The sequence below is a fragment of the Rousettus aegyptiacus genome, unplaced genomic scaffold, assembly GCF_014176215.1.
Source record: "Rousettus aegyptiacus isolate mRouAeg1 unplaced genomic scaffold, mRouAeg1.p scaffold_m13_p_7, whole genome shotgun sequence".
Taxonomy (NCBI): domain Eukaryota; kingdom Metazoa; phylum Chordata; class Mammalia; order Chiroptera; family Pteropodidae; genus Rousettus; species Rousettus aegyptiacus.
The window spans coordinates 45,517,064-45,533,024 of NW_023416310.1; the positions used below are offsets into that span (position 1 = coordinate 45,517,064).

Consider the following 15,961-nt stretch of genomic DNA (forward strand, 5'->3'; position numbering starts at 1 on the left):
CATCGGGCACCTCTAGAGTTTAACAAGTCTGGGGTGGGGCCTGAAACTTTGCATTCCTGATAAGTTCCCAGATGATACTGATACTGCTGGTCTGGGGACCACACTTTAAGAATTATAGCAATTAATGCATAATCTCTACCTTACAATTTCATGGTTTATTTGTGTTTTGTCTAGAATTAGTCCAGAATTTTCTGTATGTCAGTCTGTCTTCCCAGCAGATCTCAATTTCTTTGGGGCAGAGATTGTATTTTCATTTTCCTATACATTAGTTAGCTTATCGTTGGACACACAGTAGATGAAATATTATATTCTGAGAAGAACTTCAGAGAATTTTGTTTCTTCAAGGAGACAGGGATCAACTGTGGTTCATTTTAGGAGTCCTACATTTTGAAAAGGAACATCTAATTTTTCCTAATTATTCACATTTGCGGAGAAAAATTTTAATTTCCTTCAGCAATATCCCAATCTCACAAAAGAAAAGATCCAGTCTTAATTTAGGAAAAAGAGTTCATTCCTTCATCCTTCCAAACAAGGTACAGTACAACTGAATAACAATGCATATTACTGGAAAACACAACTGTATTTTACATCGCTCACTACTCTTTAAATATGTATAATTCAGATATCAAGGAAAAGAAACGCTAATCACATTAATGCAGTACAGAAATCAAAATTAACTTACCACACAAAATAAATTAAAACATTAAATATTAACCTTTTCAGTGCAACATATACAGAAGTCAGAGTAACAAGTTCTAAAAAAAAAAAAGCATCAGGTTTGTTATAATAAAGATAATGAAAAGTTTAACGCTTCACTTATTACACTAGAAAGAGGGGTCACTTTTCAGTACCGTGTGTGCTTACTACTAGATCTTTCGGAAAGCCTGGTAAAATCAGGGAGTACAGAGAACAGGTCTTGTGTAAGAACATTAAGAACGAACATAGAAGTTTGCCTGTTTCTGTGATGTCCCCTTTGGCCTTGGGCTTTTAAATCATCCCCTGTCCTCACTGAGCAGGTTGGGAGAAATAAAAATCCAGATCCTACTAAGGGAAAATAATGGGTCAGGGTCCCCTGAGCAGCGCTGGAGGCTGGTTGACCCCTTTTTGCCAAAATTGCCTGGAAAAGCAACCATCTGCCTGTGTGCACTGAGACAATCTGGCCCTGCGAGGCCTGGCTGAAGACACCACTTTCCTCCATCTGCAGAGAACAGTTTCCCAAGAAGCTCTAGAACCACACCTTCCCCTCCCTCACCAATGTAGGTGGAGGAGTGTCAATCCCACCTCGCTCTCTTGTCTCAGGAAAATAAACTCCGAGGACATTCTGCCCATCTCCTTTGCTAGCACACAATGGCAAGCTCACATCTTGCTTTCTCTCATGTGTGTCCAGATGTGTTTTCCAGATCAGGATTGGCTGCTGTATATCTTTTCATCTAGAAGAAAGTTTCCTGCTAGTATATTTAAAGAAGTCATGGCCTGTAGAACAGTGGGAGAATCCAGGCTCCATAAACAGTGTGAAAGTGCCTCCTCCCTTAATAAAAGTCTTTTCATTTCTCCTGAGACAGATATTGGAAACAGCTGTGTTCCCTGCTCCCCTATGTGGCTGCCTATCAGGTCAGGTCTTGGGAATGATTTCCTAATCATTACATAACAAACCTGCAGACATGGATTACAAAGGCATTTTAAAGAAGTATCAATGCTATGAAATGGCACAGGAATCCAAAGCTTGTTGGCCATCTGATTTCCAGAGAAATCACCAAAGAAGCAAGGCCGTCATATCCTGGGGCATGGATAAAGGTTCAACCAGGCCTGCCTTGACTCCAGCCTCTGCTTCCAACTCTTTTCAGACCGGCTAGTTTACAGAGAACTGATCCGATAGGCACTTCTTGTGAAGCACACATTCAAGCCTGTTCACTGCATGGTTGTACAGTCACAAGGAAGGAGCACTGGTAACTGTGACTTCCTGGACCTGAGGACCAGAGCATTCACAGCCACTGAACATGAAGTCCCCACAGGGAACCAAGAAGGCTCCCTCTGCTTCCATCCGCATCTTCTCATACCTCTGCAAAAGCTCTTGGATGCCTAATGACTGGACACTGAGCCTTCTATTAGGTGAAGAAAGCCCATAAGACATCTTCACATCAGTTCATATTCTTTAAAGGCAATCAGATCTCAAAGAGTCTCTAAAAGACTGAGGAAAGATTGTCCCAAAGTAAAAATGTGACCTCATGTTAAAAACAGTTGACACTACTCCACTTTCATTAATCTGTCTAAATCAGAAAGAATCTCAGGCTTTTAGGAGAGTCTGGTGGGAAAAGTGAATGCAAGCTGGGGTCTGTAAACCAGTGTCAATTGGATTGGTCTCTGAGTGAGATGCTATAGTCGGCCTTAGCCCCACATACCTGTTGCTGTAGGACTGGCCCAAGAAATGTAAACCTAAACCTATTTTCTTTTGTAATTAAACTGTGGGAGCTGTGTCAATCACGTGGTTAGGTGGCCGGACGGTGAGCAGCTCCCATTTCTGCTCTGTGCTTTGGGTACAGCATGAGTCAAAAAAGTGCCAAAGTTTAAGACATGGGTCAGGTAGTTGTCTCAATTGTAAGAAAGGAAGAGAAAAGTCATTGAAATAGACAGACTGGGGAAGAACTAGGGGAGGACAAAATTACCTGATAGAGATTTCAAGCCAACTTGACATATTTTAAAGGTCGATTTCACAATGCAAGGAGTGTAATGTACTGAACCTTTAATTTTTTTCCCAAATATTAGTGAAGAGTTCCCTCACATAAAGAGTTTACATATTATTTCATGGTTATTCTGTTTCCAAATTTTAATGATCCTAGGGATGAGCTCCCGCTGTCTAGTTGGAGGAAACCAGTCCTTCTCACAGGCAGGACGATGGGTCAGAATGGCCCAGGTGCCCAGGAAAACAATTCTGCCCTTCTCTGAGGGGAAAGTAAGACCCACATGGTAGAGGTGATTTGTTAGTTTTTGTTAATAAAACCAGCATCCTGAATGAGAAAAAAAAAATCACTGGAATATTTCTCCTCATGCTTGAAAATAAATAGGAAAGTTAAGTTTCTCCCTTTGAAAATAAAGCAACAAATAAATGAACCCACAAAATGGAAACTAAATGACTAGTTCCCCTTTCATGGACGTGGCCCCAAATGCCCATGGCTCTCTGCTAATGCTCTATTTCTAAACAGACTCTTGGAGGGCTCACTAGGCAGTCGATGTTTAATTGTGGAGCAGGGCAGTAACTACTGCATTTAACCTGTGTAGACACACACACAGGCACTCTCTTCCTCTCTTCCCTGACAGAGGTGACATCTATGCTGTCGAATTGGCTAACTTTCCCACCGGAATGTATCCAGGGGCATTTATCTGCTTTGTGTCTTAAATGGCACAACCTTTGAACCCTGACTTTTGCTCCCACCAGCAACTCATCCTCTGCTTCCATCTCTGTACCTCCTGGGTGGCTTTTCTTAAGCCTTAGCTGTCCCAAAGAGGTCAGACATTTTTAATCAGTATAATTTTGCAGCTAACAATATATCCATAATTAATGAAGAAGTCTGAAAGAGCTGTATGCTTTTTACATTGTCTTAAGAGATTAAAAATAAAACCATCATCCATCTAATAAATAAATTATCTTCAAGGGTGGTGATGACTTGGGGTCTTCAACATCATGTGTATATGGCAGACAATGGGCTGGTTTCTGGTCTCATGGACAGAGGACAGATACAGCTCTTTTTAAACGTGGCATTTCACATAACAATAAGCAGTTACCCTCTCTCCACCTTCTTCCCCAATAAATGGATGAGAAAAAAAACTATAACAACTATAGGAATCTCTGGTTATAGGCAGGATGCATACTTTTGTGGGGAAATGGCCCATTAAAAAGAAATACAGCCTGGCATCCATGAATGGCAGAAGACAACTATACACATGCCGACAGATGCCCACACCTTATCTAGGTAAACATGAAGTCCACCCTTTGCAGTTCTTTGCTGACCAGTCTTTAAATCGTGGTCCACTGTTTTTTTCTAGGTTACACTGAATAACCCCAAGCAGACAGAGTTCTTGACAGAGTTTCGAAGGAAGGCCCATCAAAGACAAAAAGGCTGCACAGGTGATTGCAGGTAGAGCAGAAAGGTCTGCCAGCACACCCCGGGCATCCCTTGCCAGGCCATCCTGAAGAAGTCCTTTCTTCATCAGGGCTGCTGCAGTCCACCTGGCTGAACTCCTCTGGGCTCTTCAGACCACTGAAAGGAAGAAAATATAGGTTAAGCTCTGTGGTCAGACCCCAGCTATGCTGGCAAAACAGGTTTGAGACAAACTTGGAGATGCATCAGCCAACGTCACCAGGTTCTCTCGGCCAGTCAAGTCTGAGTACAAATTCTGCTGCTTCAGGGGCAGCAGCTTCTGAAACGATGCTTTCAACACCCAAGGAAAGGCTGACTAAAAGTGAAAGGAGTTGTTGCAGAAGAGAATAGGGGTGCATTCTGTTGTGTGGGCCTCAATTCAACTGGAGGTGATTCAACCCAGCCCGTGGCCAGTTCCCCCACAAGCTGTGGTTTAGTGGGCAGCTAAAAGCTGGTCTAGGTCTCTGGTGGAAGAATGACTTCCCCTATGGTCAGACAAGAAGGGACCCATTTGTTTCTCAATGGGTGTGGCCCTGGGGGCATCCCCTGTGGCTGCTGTGGTGAGGCAGCTTGGACCCTGTTCTCAGCAGCGCCTGAGCCCAGTCAGCCTGGACATCTTCCTACCCTGGCCCCTCCCATGGTTCCTCTGGAGTTGGGGAGGTATGTGTCATCTCAGCCTCAGTGGTTTTTTTCTGGAAGGCCAGACCCATTCCCAGGTTCAAAGCGAAAGTCCTTTCTAATGTGGGTAGAGAAAAAGTAACATTAAGAAACTTACTCTACCCTGAATGACTCTGTTGCAGTGCAGACAAATAGTACAAAAATCTACTATAAATTTTCCTAAAAGTTTTAAACAATTTTTAAGTGCTAAAAGACAAAATAAAAATATTTACCTTCATTATTAGCTCAAAGGATGTCCCCCAGAGGTAGTAGAAGAGATGTAAGTGGGGCCTTTAGATTAAAAGCCCTGATTCTCATCCTAGGTCCCCTGTGGACTCATGGTGGGACCCATGCAGGCCTTTAGCAGACTCAGTTTACCCACGTCACCCATAAGTCCTCCTCAAGGCTATTATGAGGATTAATGGATTAGCATCCTCCCCAAGTCAAAAGAACTACCCATGCGCAAAGAACAAATAAATGGTGCTCCTGGGCCTTCGGTTCCCTCCAGGTCAGATACCACAAAGTTTAATGACCACATTAGTGTTCCAACTTCCTGGCTGCTTTTCTTCCTACCCTCTCCAGGAAACCTTGAGCTTCTGAAATGCCAAGTGTTTACCAGGGAAGGACACCTCTGGGTGGATCAGCGTGTGGTGACTGTCTCCTGACCCACTACTTCTTGGAAAGGAACTTCTGTGATGGGCTTTCTTGGTCAAAATAGTATTCCAGAAAAACTGTTGATGTGAGACTTTCAGAGCTTGTCTGGATAAAGGAGCAATTTGGCTCCACGATGCTCGGATGAGAGCTCTTGAGATATGGGTTTGACTCTACATTTAGATATCCAATCTTCTTTGTGGATGTTGAAAAATATTCATAAACGATAGTAAACTTAATGACAGTCACAGGATTTAAGTTTAAAGAATCCTTAGAAACCTTCTATAGGCCAAATCCCTTATTTCATGGATGGAAAATGGTAGGTGACTTCTCAAGGGAAAGAAAATAAACATCTATTTTATGTCTACAATTAGTGATATACTATACTAGGTACTTTGTCAGTATTTACTCAATTTTCAAAATGTCTTTTTAGTATGAAAACTGAGGCTCAGAGAGGCTAAGTAACTTGTTAAAAGTCACAGTCACCAAGAAGAATAAAAGAGCTCCCTTTTGAGTAAAACATACCTTAGAATAAACTAAACCTGACTTGGTACGATAAATGTCCTCTTCCTTTTCTCCTTTCTTTCTCTTCCAAGAACTTCTGCTCTGATCTGGAGAGGGTGATCATTTTCTCTACCCAGTGGTATCTCCCAAGTGTAAAAGGCCCCTATTCGAATCAGCCCCTTACCTGTTTCTGAGTGGCAGCAAGCAGTCCTTCCTTTCAGGAGGGCACTGGGCTTCTCGTGCCGGCAGATGAGGGCCCGGCACCACTCACAGTGTTTTCGGACCTGGCAGCAGCTGCAAAGGCACAGAGAACATGGTCTAGGCAGGAGCCTGGCAGGAGTGCCCAGCTGGTGCATCCTCCTCCTAAGGGGCCTTTAGGGCAGCTCTGGGCTCTAAACCAGCCTTCCCATGGGGCTCTTCAGTGGGACAGACACAGGAGGGAACAGAGGGCCTTGCTGAGTGGTGGTCTTTAAAGCAAATGCTGGCCAACAACAAAAGAACCAGCTAGCCACTCCAAAATACCAGCCCTGTTTGTGGTGCTCTGCTCAGGGCACCCTGGCTCCAGCTTTCCCGGCTGTCAGAGGGGCCTGGTCATCCACCCAGCTGCTTGCTCCACAAAGCAGCAGTTGGGCAACTGCATAAGTGTAGTAATAGTCTCAGAACTGCTGTCAGGACCTCAGGCTGGAAGGGCTGTGAGGGCTTGGGAGGGGGTTCTTCCATGAGGCACTGCTAGCAACAAAGCAGGGAACGTGGATGGGCTGAACTGACCCATGGAAAGGACGAAAGAATGAGTCATGTGGCTTTGAATCCTTTCCCGAGGACCAGCAGCAAACCCAACCTCCTGGTAAGCGTGTGTTACTCAGGGTCCTGAAGCATTCGAGTTATGAACATTCCTGCCTCCCTCTATGGCAGGAAAGAACAGTTTACAGAGTTAGCATGAAAAAAGAACCAGAGAACTCAAAAGAAGGTCAGAGAAGGAAGCACTGAGTTGTCATTCATTACCTAGAGACACTGATGTTTCCCTTGGGATGCCATGGAAGACTATTTCTACTCTTTCTAACCTTAATGGATTTGTAATCTATGCATCTGTTGATGGGTTGGGAGGGTCTCCTGAGCCTGAGAACAGATGAGGAAACAAGCTTGTTGCTGGACTTCCTTCCCTCTTGGTGCCTGGTGGCAATTCACGGTCCCCCTCCCAACCCTGGAAAGGTGCCCGGGGCCCCTGAGTCTTTGGGCAGCAGAGCTGAGAAGGGGTCCTGCAACATTTCTGCCTAAGTTGCTTTTGCCATGGGTGGCCATAGCAGTCTGCCTGGCAAGAGTACCTGCTGAGTTGTGCAGTCCAGGATGGGACCAGCTCATCCCATGCTGGAGGGATCTAGAGGCCTTGATTACGGATCTGTCAGTGACTGCTATCGGCAGTCAGTTAGCCAGGTGGGCTTGCCTCAGTCATGTCTCAACTGGGAGCATCCCAAGGGCTGTGGGATCAAGGCCTCTGGATCTCTCTGGCATGAGATCAGCTGGTCCCAACCAACTCTATAACTGAGGGGGGTCACTCACCCAGGCAACCAGCAGCCTAATGGGGACAAGGGCTTAGTCTTTGGCTCAGAGATTCTGAATTTGGTATCTGGCAAGGATGGGCTAGGTCAGAGGAGAGGTGGGACTGGTTGCCTCCCTCGGAATAAGAGAGGTTGTCCAGGTAGCCTGGTTTGTTCTAGTTTCCAGGTAAAAATTAGCTTTTAAGTCTATCTGGGGAGGCCCATGTAGGCACCTAGTCCTGTTCCTAAGGCTCTAGGACCCTCTTAGCCATAGAAATAGGACTATGGAAGTGATGAGCAAGCACAGAATGCTAGCCAGACATGAAAATTGAAGCCAGTGGTCCATTAGGCTGCCACTGTCCCCCCAAGGAAGGTCTTCATGAGTGGCAGAACCTGACCTCTGCCTCAGCCTGAACTCTAGGGCTGTTTGTCCAATACCTGCAAACATATCTTCCCAAGACACAAGGGAGTGGAACAGATACTGCTTGGAGAGGAAAGGCCAGCCCCATTCAGACCTCATCTCTCCCCACTTAAAGCTGGCTGTTCCAGGAGAAGGACATGAGCAGGTTGTGGCTACTGTCAACACTTTTATTTACCCGTCCAAAATCCTAGGTAACCTCAGAGGGTTACAGTCTGGTTTCCTTCATTAAAACGCAGCTGTTTACTCTAGCTCTTGCCAGAATGACCCATCCACTTACTATCTCCATCATGAGTTAATCCACTAAGCTACAGGCTGCCTTTAGCTATTCTGTGAATTCCTTGGGCATATCTAATTAGGTATAAATTTCTCTGAGGGCTTGCTCTGTGACTTAGACATCTCCAGGTATTTCCAGGGAATGAATCTGGCTAGATGCTTGGAATGCACCCCTGGGGTTTCTCCCTTTACAGAGCAGTCTCGTTGGAAGATATGTGCGAGCAAAGAAGGGCAAGAAACATCCAAAAACAGTCCCTGTTGGTCTGGGCTCAGGAAGGCTTCCTGGAAGATGCAAAGCATAAACCGAATTTTGGGGGATGAAGAGGACAGAGAAATGAAGAGAGAGGAAGGGTTGTCATTAGCCTGTCATAATAGCAACAGTGGCCTTCTATGTGGCTTTAAGATTTGCAAAATGCTTTCTGCAGAGAAGAAGCACTTCTGTTCCCACCCAAAGGAGACTGGGAACTCTTTCCAGTTTACTCTGGAGCACTCATATGTCCCCAGCATGAATAAATGAAAGCTCCAACCCAACAATGGGGAGGGAGAGAGAGTCTTTGTTCTGCACTGGCTCCCAGCAGGGCATAAACCCACTGCCGGGACCCTCCCACGGTGTGTGCCCTGTCACGACTTGGCTGTCACTGAAGTTCCTCTTGGCTTAGCTGACACCAGTTGGGCATCATGGCAATAGTGCTGAGGTGACCTTGTTACCTGAGCAAGCTACAGATGTCCCTGGGAGGGCAAGGGGTGGGAGACCCGACTTAGGACGGCAAATACTCACTGAATCAGTACACACGTGATGATGAGGCCAGCCAGGGCCACGATGGAGACCACCACTAAGGCAGTGATGGCCTGCTTCTTCTGGCTGGAGGCCACCACAGCCAGGAGGTCCGCGTGCTCACAGCGCGCTCCAACGTACCCAGAATGGCAGCTGGAAAAGAAAGGGGCATCAGCACAGTCTCCTGGCAGAAGGTCTTGTTCCCACAACTCCCCAGGGAAGGCTGGGCTGCAGGAACCCAAACCCCTCGGGAAAGCCCAAAGGAACCCCTCCAAGGCAGTAAAATCACTCCCACTTCCGTGCACAGGCACCTCTTGCTCAGAGAACGAAGGATAACTAATCAGCTTTATCACGTGTGGATAAAAGGTGCTGTAGAAGCACTTCATTATTATTGTTACCGAGCCAGCTCTTGGGGAAATAGAGGAGGCAGCAAATGTATTTATGACACTGAATTCATTTATCATAAAAATCCAGGTTATTTTAAAACCAAATGCATGTATTCAGAGTTTCTAATGATAAACAAGAAAACACGTTAAACCAGCAGGAGACAGGCTGTGGCTTGCTTTTTTATCTTCTTCAAGTTTAATTAGTTCTGTAAGCATTTACCTGGTGGCTCAGCGCATGGGGCATGTACCGAAGCGGAGTCCAGCATCACGAACGGGTAATTGCAGGACCTGAGAAGCCTCTGGGCGCCTGTGACCCTGGTCCTCATTTCTAACAATGCCTGGCCTCCCTCCACCAGAAGATTACTAAGGGCTGAAAGAGGTCCTGTTTGTGAGCTGCATGTAGCCTTTAAAGGGCAATGCCAATACGAACTGCCGTTGTTACTGGTGTTGCTACTATTCAGAAGCGCTTTGGCATCAGTCATTTCAGTAACAGCCATCTATGTGCTGAAGCCGAAGGCTGATGTGACTTTTTCCATCTCACTCCAGCCCCCACCCCATTCTGAGGCAGGCATAATGGGTTCTCACATGACTCCCTAGGACATGTTCTAGCCATACGGAAGTGATGGCAATTTTCTGATGCAGGCATTTCCCCCCCGCCCCCCAAGCATATAATTCGTAATAGAAGACACTTAGCTTACACACTGGTCCCTTTGTTTGGGGTGACTTTAATTGTGATGAAAATGTTTGATCACCACTGCCTTCTCAGGTCGGGAAATTTCCTTCCTACAGGGGGCTTCCCACAGGAGCAGCCTAGGCCCGAACATCACTTACTGTGTTTAAAGTTTTGTCCTAGACCACCCCCGCCCCCGCCGCCCCCTGCCCCCCAGACATGGTGGCAATGATAGCCAAACTTTTTTTTTTTTTTTTTAAAGAATCTACCTTTTGATGAAGTAGCCAGCCTGTCACATTCACTTTTACATTAAAAGGCCTTTGAGGAACAAGGAAAAATGAAAGGGATTAAGAGTCCTGGTGTGCCTTCTATATGCCAGAGCAGCCCCAGGGCACTGCATTTGTGATTCCCCTAAACCCGTGCTCCTGAGCGGCCAGACCCCAGATGCCAGCAGGGTACTTGGAGCCATAGGATAAATGCAGCAATCATTGAATAACAGAATGCAATACCGTTGCTCGTTATAATGCTGTTTCGTTTCATTACGTTGTTGTTTCGTTATAATGCTGTTTCATTATAATCTTGTTTCGTTAAAATGTTTCATTATGATGTTGATGAGATGCTGTAGGAACAGTAACTCTTTATACCAATTAGCCTATTGTAAAACTGGTTCCCTTGTAAGTAATTTTGTGTAAATTCCCAGAGCCTATCTTTGAAGATGTTAAGTGAGGATTTACTGTACAGTATATTTTCCTGGAGCATAAGTTTTGCTCAATGTTAACAAATATTTAATCGTTTTAATGTTAAAGAAACAGGTACCACATGGGTTTAAGATTTATGGCAAACAGATACTGCAAAAATTTCTGCTGAACGCTACGACCTAGGAAACAAGCTTCTGTCTTTAACACCACTTAATGGAAAAGTCTTTCGCTGGTGCTCTTTATCCCAAAGCAGTTGTTATGTACTTCATACAAAGATATTTTTTTTTTAGTTTGGATTCAGGCACCTGCTTTTCTGTTAAGAGCTATTTTATATTTAGTATATCTTTTCTCATTTAATCCTCGCACAGAAAAATCAAGTCATTTGGCTTCCAGAGAAGAGAGAAATTCATACCCAGGACTGCTGACCCCAGGGTCTGGGGTTCTCGCTCACTCTCCAGGCTGCTTCCCCCGCACACTCAACGAGTGTTACACATGTTAGGCTCTTGATCAAATCTGGCTTGTGATTTAGCCTCCAATCTTGATAGGGTCAAAGAGATTTGAGGTTTTAGGTTCGATTAGAGTGCAAAGGGTTTGCAGGGCTTGGTAAGTAAGGAAGCTGAAGGTCAACTAGGATGAAAAATGCCATGCAGGGTCTTCGACAGACCTGAGGGGAAGAGGGCAGGCCCCAGACAGAGGAGACACAGCAAAAGAGGAGAGATCTCTGGCAAGAAGACTCTTCTTGAAAAAAGATCTGGACCACAGAATTCTGAATAAGGACCCTGGCTCTCATAGACTTGGGCTGGGATGAGGGGCTATGGGACAGGGGCAGATTTTGTTTTTGTTTGGTTTTAATAACAAAATTATGTGAAGGCAAGAGTCAAGAACCAGCTCACCCTGTAAGCTGTGGAGAAAACAAAGGCATCGGCCCTTTCCCACTAGGTGGAAGCCATCAGTGGATGGGACTGGAGGTTGACAGGCTATATGCAGCAGGCGTAGGTGACTCATAAATCTAAGCTGTTTTCTGAAGAAATCTCTGCAGAGAGTTACTTCTCCAGCAATGCTCAGAGTTTCGACCTTGTGCCCAAATGGCTCCCACTTGAGTTTTGGGCTTCTTCTATTCGGTATCTGACATCCCCTCTCTGCAGGGCCCTAACCCACCCCCTCCGCTTTATCACCCATCACCAAGGTTCCAGCTAACCCAAGCTGTCCCTCCTCACCACTAGCCCAACATCAAATAAATTCATGCCCAGCATATAGGCACTCAGAACACACTTGCCGAATGAATAAATGACTACCTTTCACTTGACCATCTCACTCTTGTTACCTTCTCTGCCTGGAATAGTATTCCTCACTCTCCTCCTCAGACTCCATCTCAAAGACCATGTTCTCTAAACATGTGTAAGTTAAAGACCCACTCAATGGCCCCATAGTCCATCTACTTGGTGTTCTATAGCTCTTTCCATGGATCTCCCCAAACTCCCTTCCTCCTCTGAACATCTTCAGGACTATGCCCACCTCTCTGACTACCCTCGTACCAGCCTCACTGTAGGTCAGCCTCCACGCTCCTGTGGGCAAGATCTGTCTCTACAAAAACTGGTCAGCCACTGAGCAGAGTAGGCTGGGGAGCCTGGGCTTTGGGGTGAAGTGTTAGATTTCTAATCAGGAGCTGCAGCTGAGCCAACTAGACTTCTTGTAGACAGTGTAGTGTGATGAGAATTTACATAAATTCTGGAGAAGGGTAGTGTGAGGAGAATTTACATAAATATTTGTGAAAGGGCCAGGTTATAGGAGGGTGAGCTTGAAATGTTCCTACTCTAACCTGCAGGCCCTGGGAAAGACAGATTCCGACACCTCCACAGCCACTTGGTTCTGAAAACCCTATGAATTAACAAATCAATGCTGGGACTCTGAGAAATCCCATTTAAATAAAAGAGTGGCAGCCAGGTGCTAATTACAGCACCTACTATTTATGGAAGGCACTGTGCTAAACTCCTACATGAGTTACCTCTTTTAATTCCAACAATCACAGTGCATGTGAGGTCAGGGCTGTTTTTACCTTGTCTTACAGATTAGGAAATGGGAGCTTCTAGAGGTTTAAATACTAATGCTCTCAACCATGAAGGCTACCTTTCTGGGGTAATGCAAACTGGTTTGGGTGGTACTCTGGGACAGCGATTTAATGACAAACTCACAAACCTCATAGCAAAAAGAAAGACGGGCTGCTTTGCTGACCTCCCCATCAAGAGATCGCCCTGCTATGGGAGTGGCAGGTTGCAAAGATGCCCCAGTGCTGTCTTAACTCATTGAGAAAGATAACCTCCTAAGCTGGGTCACATTTTTCTGACTTTCCATGTTCTTCCTATTAGACGAACATTCCCCATTTGTGCGCACTGGGTCCTTCACAACCAGCCCAGCCTCAGAACTGCCCCCGGCAGCAGTCTTGCCTTTTAGGCAAGTCTTCATGTGAAGAAGAATGCCTCTGTCACCTTAGTGTCACAGTTGAAAATACAGCTGACCCTTGAACAACATGGGTTTGAACTACGTGGGTCCACTTACATTTGGACTTTTTCAATAAATACCTGTATTTTTTGATTCCTGGTTGGGAGTCCATGGATGTGGAGGGCTGACCATAGGCACTGATATATGGCATTTTATATGGGGGCTTGAGCATCCACAGGACTTTGTATCTTCAGGGGGTCCTGGAACCCATCCCCTGTGGATACCAAGAGGCAACTATATGTTTGGGGAATCAAAAAGTTATCATTGGATTCTGGACCTCTTGGAGTTTGGGAGTTGGTGCCTCTAACCCCCACATTGATCAAGGGTCAGCTGTACTCAAATCTTAGTCATACTGAGTTAGGGAGCCCAACATACTTCTGAATGGAGACTTTCTCAGTGAGGCTCAGGAGGCACCTGGGCTGCTGCCTAATAGGTGAGATCCAGGTCATGCCCTAGATGAGCTCCGAGAACAGGGAATCCTAGTCCCAAGCAGCCAAGCTGCAGCTGTGAGGCAGTACAGCCTGTGGTCCAGGTGCTTGGGCTTTCCCCCCAAGACCACCCAGATCAAAATCACTCTGAAAATGAGGTCTGGGTGTTTTAAAGAAAAAGCCAAAGGGCATTCTCATGAAGGCAAAGTTGACAGCCACCATAAAGGTTTACCAGTGACATCAACTCTGGCTGCCCATTGGAATTGCCTAGGAAGACTGAAAAATTCTGATACCCAGGCCATACCCTAGACCAACTAAATCAGAATCTCTGGGCGTTAGACCTGAGCATTAGTATTTTTAAAAATCCAAGATGATCTACTGGGAAGCCAGAATTAAGAGCCACAATTTGGATTTTCTGGCCTTGGGGTGGAGAGAGATCCTTTCTCCACCCCAATCATTGATAATAATGGAGATGTGTCCTGGTTGCTTCTAATTATGGGGGAAAAAGAAACTTTGATACTTTCTTTTTAACACCCCAAGCTTCTACTAATATTAGACTTAATTATGCTGATTATTTTAGGTATAAGTTACACAAGAAAGGGAAGAGTCACCTCACCTGGTCACAAGTGAATCACACTTGGCTCAGCTGCCGTCCTCTCCTTTACCTCAGGTAGGCACTAATTCTCACCTGGCTGCACATTAGAATTACCTGGGAAACTTTGGAAAATGCCAGGGTCGAGGTCATACCCCAGGAGATGACGATCTCATTTCTCTGGGCACCTAGGTAATTCTAATGTGCAGTCAGGCCTGAGATCTACCAAAGCAGAACTATTGTTTAAGTGCACAAAATCAAGGGCCAACAATTCAAAATCTGCCACTTCTTCCTTTCCTTTCTCCTCCTTTTCACCTTCCTGTTCTCTCTGGGCATTTCCCAGGTGGAGGCTGTAAAATGGGCCCCCTCATATCAAAGGCAAGAGAAACAGAAGACGTTGCACCCAGTTTAAGAAAGAAATCTGAACAAAATAGGAGTTATTTTATCTATCACAAAGGGGAATGAGAAATATATAAGACTGAACTTTCAAAAAATATCATTTGACCATTCAATTTCATCTGTCTAGAATGGGTTTTGTCAGACACGAGGTTCTGGAATGCTGTTTTGTCTTCATGATGCTGAATATGAGGCTCTGGAATCACATTCAGGCTTTTTCCCAAAATACAAACCAAAAAGAAAGATATGCCTAAGAAAGAAAATGTAGCACAAGAGCCTGAGGAGGAGGTCTGACCTGCAAAAGGAGCCATCCTGGCTGGAGATAAAAAGCGATATGCTCTAGCCATGGGGGTCCCTGAGGCCTTTTCATTTTTGTTACTGATTGAATCTAGAGGTCGCTTTGGTGCTTTTCTTAGGAGCAAATTTTGTGGCTGTAGGTCTGTTTTTAAGAAGAATTAAATCATCTGTGATACACCTTTTGCTTCAAGGTCTTCTAGTCCTGTCCAGTTGCTCAGTTTTCTCTTAAGTCCCTTTGAATCTGGTTTTTAGCAACCTTTTTAAATTTTAAAAAGAGATGATAATGCATGTAGAGCTGTGTTCTTAAAAAAATTTTTTTAAGGAAAAATTTCACCAACTAGAAAAGGAATGTTTCTAAGCAAATTGTAAAGTACATAAATTATAATAAATCAGAAAAAAAAAAGCCCATATTTTTGTGTACCCCACCTCTTCAAATGGTAGTCTGAGTGACATGTTTCCTTCCATACTATTTCTAGTTTTTAACATAGTTAAGATATGGGGTTCCCTCCCACACACAATTTTATATGAATTTCTCATTTAACATCTCTTTGCCATTTTACTATGTCATTAGAAAACTTTGCAAAATCCATTTAAAATGGTTGTACATGGTTTGTTTCACTGAACCCTTACCATTTTGGCTGATCTAATTTTGAGATAATGCCAGGCGATTATCTTTGTGTGCACATCCGTTTGCATTTGAGATTATTTCTCAGAATAGGATCCCACAAGTGGGCATAATGTGGTACAGACTTTGGAGCCCATTCCCTGCTTAATGTCTGTATGACTTTGAGCAAGTCACTTCAGCACTCTGTGCCACTGATTTTGCAACTTTAAAACGTGATAGTAATAAAACTTGGCTCACAGAGTTGTTATGAATCCTAAATGAGTTAATATTTTGTGATGTGCCTGACACAAAGGAAGGGCTATATAAGTGCTAAAATGTAAATAAAAGGATGGGAGCATTCTTACGGCTCTAGAGAGACACTGTCTTCATTAACAGTGATGTACTCTCTGGCTCTGATTTTTAGCCAAGTCTTTTGGCA

The 15,961-nt window shown here is 44.7% G+C and overlaps 1 protein-coding gene across 1 annotated transcript in view; it reads right to left on the reverse strand.

Annotated features, from left to right (window-relative positions):
- Positions 1-220: 220 nt before the first annotated feature.
- Positions 221-15,961, reverse strand: part of TGFA (transforming growth factor alpha) — a 92,101-nt gene continuing 76,360 nt past the window's right edge. The window contains exons 4-6 of the mRNA XM_016161387.2: positions 8,956-9,105; positions 6,133-6,242; positions 221-4,256 (exon numbers count right to left, since the gene is read on the reverse strand). Coding sequence (XP_016016873.1) covers positions 4,249-4,256; positions 6,133-6,242; positions 8,956-9,105 — 268 coding nt within the window. The 3' untranslated portion in view covers positions 221-4,248. The remainder of the gene's footprint in view (positions 4,257-6,132; positions 6,243-8,955; positions 9,106-15,961) is intronic.